Genomic DNA, 8,457 nt, shown 5'->3' with positions numbered 1-8,457 from the left:
AACTCTATTAAACTGATAGTCTATAATTTTGAATGGAGTTAGATGTTTATTTTAAACAATGGTCTTTTAACTAAAGAAATCCAAACGTATCAGTTAAAGAGCTTATTCTACCAAGTTTAGTCTGTGGGCCTGACCTCTGTTGACCTCTGCCCAGTCAGAGTGAGAAAACAGTCACCAGACTCCAGAGAATTTCTGAGCCCAGCTTTATTTGTCCACATGACCTTGAAAGAAAGAGGTGGGGGTGCAGGACACGGGATCTGCTGTCCTTAGACAGACCGTATCTTAGACAGTAGCACCAGAGCCTGTGCCCAGGGTGTGACTTTAAATAGCAAAGTAAGCAAGAAAGAAGCAGCAAAGCTCCATCAGTCCTCAGCTTTTGGCCTCTGGCTAGCCCTAGACTGCTCTTCCAGTGCCGGCATGTGGTGTGGAAGATTGATGACTTCACCTCTCACATACACCTCTGTCAGCCAGCTGGCAAGAGCTCAGGCAGAGTGGCACAGAAGAACCAAAGAACTTAACTGACTCAAGCAAGTCATCCATCACCCAAATGTGATTAATTGAACAAAGGTGCAGTTCCTTGAGAAAGCACGTTTAGCAAAGGTGCTGTTTCTTAGGTATCGAGACACCAGTGTGCGCCAACCCCTTCATCCTGTCTACCCTCCTTTTTTTCCAGCATTCAACATCCTGGTAAATGTTGGAGTAGTATTGACATACCCAATCCTCATCTCCATTGGGACAGTGCTCAGCGTCCCTGGAAATGCAGGTACATGGTGTGTGTGTTTGCTTTATGATCTGACTTGTTTCTTCTAGCAATCGAGAATTGCATTCCTTCCCTTAGAAGATGTTTTTAAATATCACGAGGTCACAAACAACAGAGTATGCAGTGGATTTAAAATCTGCAGCTACGAAAGCATTGTTTTACTTGGACGTGCTTTTAGAGTTAAATACCAGATGTATCATTGGGTTTCATGTGATTTCCCTGACAACCTAATTTTATGGTATTTTTAGAGGAAGTCCTATGGAAACAAAAGGCATCGGAGCACATGACTGAAGTCATCAGTAATGAGAATGCAGGCATCATGCGGTGCTGGCTCCCCACCAGACGGTCCTTGGGTGGGAAGCTGTGGGAGCTTCGGGGGGGGAGAGGGGACTGAGCAGGTGACCCTTCAGGAAAAGCAACTTGCCTCACTTCAACGATAAGAGGAAAAGCTATTAATATTTTTCTAGGAAGTTTCTAGTGAAACTAGTCATAGAAATTAGTCCTCTGGGTGATGGTTCAGCCATTTCGACTTTAAAAGTCTATGGTCCCAACTGTCAAGTAATCATTTCGTTTTTTTCCCCCCGCTTCAAACCAATTAGCCAGTGTTTATTGAGCACTTACTGTGTGATCAGCAGGGCTGTGTACAAGAAAAGAAATTAATTACTGTTTCCTTAAAATGGTTTCAGATAAGATTAAAAAAGACAGTAGGCATATACAAAACAGCTAGGACCTCTACAAAGAAGTTTATTATTAGGTGTAAAATTGTGTGAGATAAAGTCCAAGGGCTGTACAATGCTCAGAGGAAAACAAAATCAGAGATGAAGTTGTCAAGGAAGTTCATTTATTCATCCACGGATTCATCTGTTCAACAAATAACTTCTGATGGCTTAGCATACATCAGCAACTGAGCTAACACTGGTGACAGATCTTGAATAAGGTACACTTTCCACCATCAAGACCATGAAAGCAGCACAGAGTGGGAAACCAGAGGAACTGAATCATTCTAACACAGGAAAAACAATTCATTTCAGATGTGTGCACAGAATGCGCTGAGGGCTTGTAGGTGCGGTGCCCTTTAAAGGGCTTCTTACCGAAGCCGTGTGCAGAGGTCTGCAGGACAGCTTAGCTGAATTGAGTGGGATGGAAGGAGAGAAGAGAATCTCACGGTGGGGAAAATGGTCACACTACATTGTGAGTGTACTAAACTCACTTCATAAAGTTGTTAATTATAAATTATATGAATGTCTCCTCAATTAAACCCTGAAAACCGACAGCACTTATAAAAGATCAAGAAAAAAAAAAAACAGGTTTGAGTCATTAAAAACAAAACAAAACAGCAGTGGTCCAGTGTGTTTGAAGACAGATGAATGCATGCTGCCCTGGAAAAGTAAGTACTTAGTGAGAAACCTGAAGAGATTCCTAAGTCCAATTACACAGCCTCTAAGTGCAGCCTTGAAGAGCAAGTGTGATTTACAGCAAAGGAACGGTAAGGGGGCATAGAGAGTGACAGAGAATAATTATGGTGTTTGCGAGTCTTGAGATGTAGCTCTGCTTTACAGAGAGGCTCATGAAGAATCCTAGGGTTTGACTGGTGTGATATTTTCCTTCCCTAGCTGTGGATCTCCTGAAGCAAGAAGTGATATTCAACGTGGTCCGCCTGGCTGCCACCATCATCATCTGCATCGGGTTTCTTCTGATGCTACTGCCGGAAGAGTGGGATGAAATTACTCTGAGATTTATCAACAGCCTGAAGGAGAAGAAGAGCGAAGAGCATGTGGAGGACCTGACAGATGTCAGTGTGCACCTGAGGAGCAGAAGCAGGGTCAATGGGACAGTGTCCATACCGCTGGCTTAAAAAGAAATGACCTCTGGATGCACATGTGTGTATATTCTGTGAATATAAAATTTTCTCACTACCTGTACACTCAAATGACACTATCAACTCTGAGTTTAAATAAACCATATGTGAAATATCGCCAACAATAAAAGTTTACATTTATATGCATATCAAGGAACTGATGTAAATAATCATAATAAAATTTTTATTAAAATGCATTTCCCTTGTTTTGTTGACTCTATTTGAAAGCAGAGCTCTCCACAACTCACATAAGTTCCTAAAAAAATATAAGATTTGGTTAAGTCATAGACTTTTCATTGTTTTCTTAAGTGTAATTAAGACCTTTTTATTAAGAATTAATTGTCAAGGGTTGGAGAGATGGCTCATTGGTTAAGAGCACTGACTGCTCTTCCAGAGGTCCTGATCTCAATTCCCAGCAACTATATGGTGGCTCACAAACATCTGTAATGGGATCTGATGCCCTTTTCTGATGTGTCTGAAGAGAGCAATGGTGTACTCATATACATAAAATAAATAAATCTTTTAAAAAAAGAATTAATTGTCAAATAGGAAAACCTACAAAAAATAATACATATTTTACATTTACTTCAGCCCTGAATCTGAAATCTGAAAGCTAGGAAGTCATAAAGCAAATATCAACAGAATCTTTCTGTGCACAAGAAAGATTGGTAAAGAAGTAAAGACAGAAAAGACCCAACTGAACTTTCAACATGCCTCAAGTAACACACTGACATCTTTATGAGAACAACATGGCACAGTGGTGAAGTAGTACAGAGAGGACCTCACACATCTAGACTCTCTCACCTCCGAGCTCCCTGACAGACCTCTCAGTATCTTATGTCATTAAATCTTCTACTCCTATCCTCTCTTTACTCCACTACCCTTCACTCTCCATCCCTCTACAAAAGAGTTGCCTTCTACAAAATCACAAAATCACTCTCTAACAAAATCATACAGACAGTTGAAACTCTCTACTTATTCAGAAGCAGTTCTCTGTGATTGACTGGCAAGTAATCCCTGGGCCCCAGCTCTTAAGCATAGGAGGTACTTCCCATGCATTCATCACTAAACAAGCTTACCAGTGGGAAGACCCAGATGGGGCTACCGGCCTTATACGCCCCCTGGTGACTCAAGTAGCCACCAATCTTCTAGGGAGAGATATTTTACAAGCCTTAGAGGTAATTCTTACCACCCAATCAGAAAGAAGCCACATTACAATAGAGGACGTTACCTATAAAGATAATACCCAAGGAGATCCAAAAAACCCACCTCCAAATCACACCCAATCCTAGGGGCCACTGTCAGATTTAGTACTCCCTGCCTTGATTGGCTTTCTGATGAAGCTGTCTGGGTCCCACAGTGGCCTCTGTCAAGGGAGAAACTTAGAGCCCTCAAGCAGCTGGTAGAAGAACAGCTGCTGCTACAACATCTCCACCCCTCCCGCAGTCCATGGAATACCCTATAAAAAAGAGTTTGCTATAAAAAAGAGTTCAGGGGGATGGAGATTATTACAAGATCTAAGGGCAATTAACAAAACCATGCAAATCCCCACAAAGAGGGCTACCCCACATCTCAGCCATCCCTACTAATGTTCGCCTGTTAGCAATAGATATAAAAGACTGGTTTTTTTTCCCCATCCTTCTCCACCCCCGAGACTGCGAACAGTTTGCATTCTCAATACCCCTCATTAACAACTCTGGACCAGCCTCATGCTATGAATGGACTCTTCTCCCACAGGGAATGGCTAACAGTCCAACTATCTGTCAGGAGGCTGTAGCCACTGCATTAAAACCCTATATAGACAAAGGACTCAATGTCATCATTACACGGATGATATTTTAGTGTGGGGGAGCTCTTCTGCCTCCCCCTCCCAACTTAAGGACCAGTTAATACCTTCCCTATCTGCTCTAGGATTCAAAATAGCCCCTCACAAAATCCAACTTATTCCACCCACCTCATTTTTAGGAACAGAGACCTCCCTTACCTCAATACGTCCCCTCAAACCCACCCTTTCCTTCCCTCAAAAATTAACTCTCGCCTCCCTCCAGAGCTTTTTGGGCAATCTCAATTGGCTTTGGCCCTGGCTCCCCCTTCCTACAAGCACCCTTCAACCCCTCTCCAGCCTCCTGAAAGGGGACAAAAGTCCCTCCTCCTGGAGAACACTATCCCTGGAGGCAGTCCAAGCTCTAAACTCTGTCAATACTGCTCTAAGAGATATGGCTCTTGCTAGGTATGACCCAGCAAAACCTATACAGCTCCTCATCTTTAACTCCTCCCCTACACTTGTGGGAGCCCTTTACCAACCTCAGGGGGTGCTAGAATGGCTTCACACTCCGATGCGTGGTGCACCCTGAACTTTAAATAAGGTGGATGCACTCACTAGCATGATTAAAAATGTTAGGGATAGAGCCCTACAAACCCTAGGGAAGGAACCTGACATTCTTGTCACCCTCTTCTCCCTCTCTGACATTCAGTGGCTGATTAAAAATCACTCCCACTTCGCTATCAGCCTGATAGGATTTCCAGGACAAATTGATAACCATTACCCTGACAAAAAATGGGCCTCTGACCTCCCTCTGTTGCAATGGCTGCCTCCTATTCTCAAAGGAGCCCATAGCGGGAGCCCCCTCAATATTTACTGATGGGGGAAAGAGGGGAGCTGCAGCAATAATATATTACTTCCCTGAGGATGAACCACCATCACCCAATTCAAAGAACTACCCAATCACTCCCCCCAATATAAAGAATTATATGCCATCTATGTAGCTCTAAAAGAAGTCAAAGGCCTCCTCAGTCTCTTCTCAGTCAGTGTATATACTGTCAATTTGCTCCCTTTCAAGATCCTTCATCAAACTAGATGCCAACCCACTTTCCCCTCTACTTATACAAGTCTTCACCCTCTTACAGGAAAGAGACTCCCCCATCTACATCCAGCATATCTGATCTCACAGTCCCTTACCAGGTCCTATATCTGAAGGAAATGCACTTGCTGACCAAACTGCCTCGACAGGAACATTCATGGCCTCCACTGAACAAGTAGATCAATTTCATTCGCGCATGCACACAAATATAAAGGGGCTTCGTGCCCGCTTCCCCCACATCCCTCTTGCTCGAAAGGATAGTAAAGACAAGCTCCTCCTGTGCATCCCTTACTACCACTCCAGCTTTACAAATGATGGCCTTAAGTCCAGGCCTTAAGTCCAGTGCCTTTTGGCAAATTGATGTCACCCATATCCCCCAATTTGGTAGACAAAAATATGTTTTCATCACTGTAGATACATAATCTCATTTTATATGGGCTACAGCCCAAACAGGTGAAAACTCAAAAAGGTTGATTCATCATATGCTCTCCACCTTTACCATCATGGGCATTCCTCAACAGATAAAAACTGATAACGGTCTGGCCTGCATTAGCTCTCATTTCAAAATTTTCTGCACACATTGGGAAATTACCCATCATACAGGAAATCCCCACAACCCTCAGGGCCAAGGAATAATAGAAAGAACACATCAAACCCTAAAAGCCCAACTCCTAAAACAAAAGGCAACTACCTATCCCCCTAATGTACAATTAATGATGGCCCTGACTACCCTAAACATATTTAATATCTACAAAAACTCCAAACATCCTCCTATCTCCCTCCATTGGCATACAGCAAAATTAACTCCCCCTATTCTAGTACGATGGCGAGACCCTCTAGATGGAATTTGGAAGGGACCAGATCCCCTCCTTACAACCGGGAGGGGTTTCGTTTGTGTTTTCCCACAGGACCAACCTAAGCCTATCTGGGTTCTTACCAGAAATGTCCAACACCACTCCACCAACCAAGAAGATGGCCCACCTCTCATTGGCAGATCAAGAAGAGAAGAAGAAGAGGAGAAGGCGGCAGAGGACACACAACACCCAGAAGGTCAACAAGATCTCCTGGAAAGACATCCATGACCTGGTGACTACTGCCCAGGCCATGTGCCCTCCACAAGCCCCCCTCTTCTCTATTCTCTTGGCTGTTTTTGTCATTCCTCATGCTAACTCTGCTACTGCCCAGCCTCTCCTTAGCCTTCTGAACACCTACCACTGGAGACTCTATGCTAGGGAAACCTACAATGGACACAACAAAATTATAGGGACCCAAGGCTGTCCACTCAAAGGATGTCGAACCAGGATTGAGATCCCTTTAAACCCAGATTCCATCTCTACTACCCCCCAGTCCCTTTCTCTGTTTTCCTTACTGAAACACAGGTGAATGTCTCCAAGACGTCTCCATATATGGAGGTTGCAAATACTGAAGCTGCAGAATAGAATCCACTAGTAGTGGCAGCAACATGTTCACTAACCTTAACACTTATTTTCATCTCTCCATTGGCGATCCATGGGATGAATGTTGGCGAACCAGAGTCATGGGTAAACTTTACTCCAATGGCTATGCCAAATGCCCAGTGGCTGACCTGCACATCTCCCGTGAGCTTGTTCCTGCCTCCAAATCAACCTTTACCCATGCTAATATTATCCAACAGGAAAATAAGTCTCAGAAGGAGCTGCAGGCTACCCTCTCCTGGTTACAATACATCCAATATTCAGCTGACCTCCTTCCCTTAACAACCCACCCCAGCTCCTCTCAATGCTTTTTCTGTGCTTCTCTCTCCCAATCATTATTAGCAGCTGTCCCCATTAACATTTCCTTTTACGACCTCTATGGAACCCTCCCCACAAGGAAAGCACAGGACATTCCTCTCTTTGACCTACCCTGCCCTCTTTGCTTTGCAGGGCCCTCCTCAAAACCCCATCTTAGATGTGTCTGTGACATCACCATCACCAAACCAGTATGTGTTAACCCTCCTGCCCTCCTCTGGTGCCAAGGCACTACAGGTCCCTGCATTAACCCCTCTTTTCAAGGCTCCTGCACCCCCGTGATCATTGTTCATCAGGTTTATCTCTATGAGCCTGAAGAACTCGCCTTACAGGTGGGAGAAAGCCGAAAGAAGAGAGAGATCTTCATCTCTCTGCTCATTGGAGTAGGCCTTGCTGTCTCACTGTGTGCAACAGGAACTGCTGGAGCAGCCCTTATCCAAACACAACATCTGGCCAGCGACTTCCAAGATAAGCTTGACCAGGGCGATGGCCTCCACTACAGACAGCCTTGAATCTCTTCAACGCCAGATAACCTCCTTAGCAGGAGTCGCTCTCCAAAACTGGAGAGCTCTGGACTTACTGACTGCTGAACAGGGAGGGACTTGCATTTTGCTTGGAGAGGACTGTGGCTTTTATGTCAATGAATCTGGGCTGGTAGAACAAGATATACAAACACTTAAAGAACTCAGAGGGACCCTCCGGGCACGCTATGATCCCAATATCCCTACCCCTTGGTACTCTAACCCCTTGGTAGCTTGGATTCTTCCCCTCCTTGGCCCCATACTAGCCATTGTAGCCTTGCTCCTCTTGGCACCCTGTCTCATTCAGTTTCTAAAGCAGCAGATGAATAACATTGCAAAAATCACCACCAATCAGGTCCTGGTTCAGTATCAAACTGTTCCTAACACAGTAGACAATTATTCCGATGACACCTCTCCCTTATTAAAAAAAAAAAAAAAAAAAAAAAAAGGAGGAGGAGTTGTGGGGCAATGGGCAGTTCTGACAGCCAGAGTCCAGTAGAGAGCAGAGCTACCTTGGAACCCCGGAGACCCCGGAGACCCACTGAGCAATGTAAATTTGTTCATAAGGGACTGTAGGTGGTGATTGCTCCTGACACCAAAGGCTCAGATTTCAGCCCAATCCCCCCACAACGGCCCCAGCAGGAGAGGTGTGTAATATTGGTCAAGCCCTCTTACATGCAAATAAAGA

The 8,457-nt window shown here is 44.4% G+C and overlaps 1 protein-coding gene across 2 annotated transcripts in view; it reads left to right on the top strand.

Moving 5' to 3' along the window:
- Window positions 1-2,815, top strand: part of Slc35f4 (solute carrier family 35 member F4) — a 241,260-nt gene extending 238,445 nt beyond the window's left edge. For both annotated transcript variants that reach the window (XM_031361875.1, XM_031361877.1), the window contains 2 exons: window positions 674-763; window positions 2,374-2,815. In XM_031361875.1, coding sequence (XP_031217735.1) covers window positions 674-763; window positions 2,374-2,615 — 332 coding nt within the window. In that variant the 3' untranslated portion in view covers window positions 2,616-2,815. The remainder of the gene's footprint in view (window positions 1-673; window positions 764-2,373) is intronic.
- Window positions 2,816-8,457: the final 5,642 nt, after the last annotated feature.

This window comes from Mastomys coucha, unplaced genomic scaffold (genome assembly GCF_008632895.1).
Source record: "Mastomys coucha isolate ucsf_1 unplaced genomic scaffold, UCSF_Mcou_1 pScaffold9, whole genome shotgun sequence".
Taxonomy (NCBI): domain Eukaryota; kingdom Metazoa; phylum Chordata; class Mammalia; order Rodentia; family Muridae; genus Mastomys; species Mastomys coucha.
Note: the sequence above shows the minus strand (reverse complement) of the source record. Positions and strands in the feature narration are given on the sequence as shown.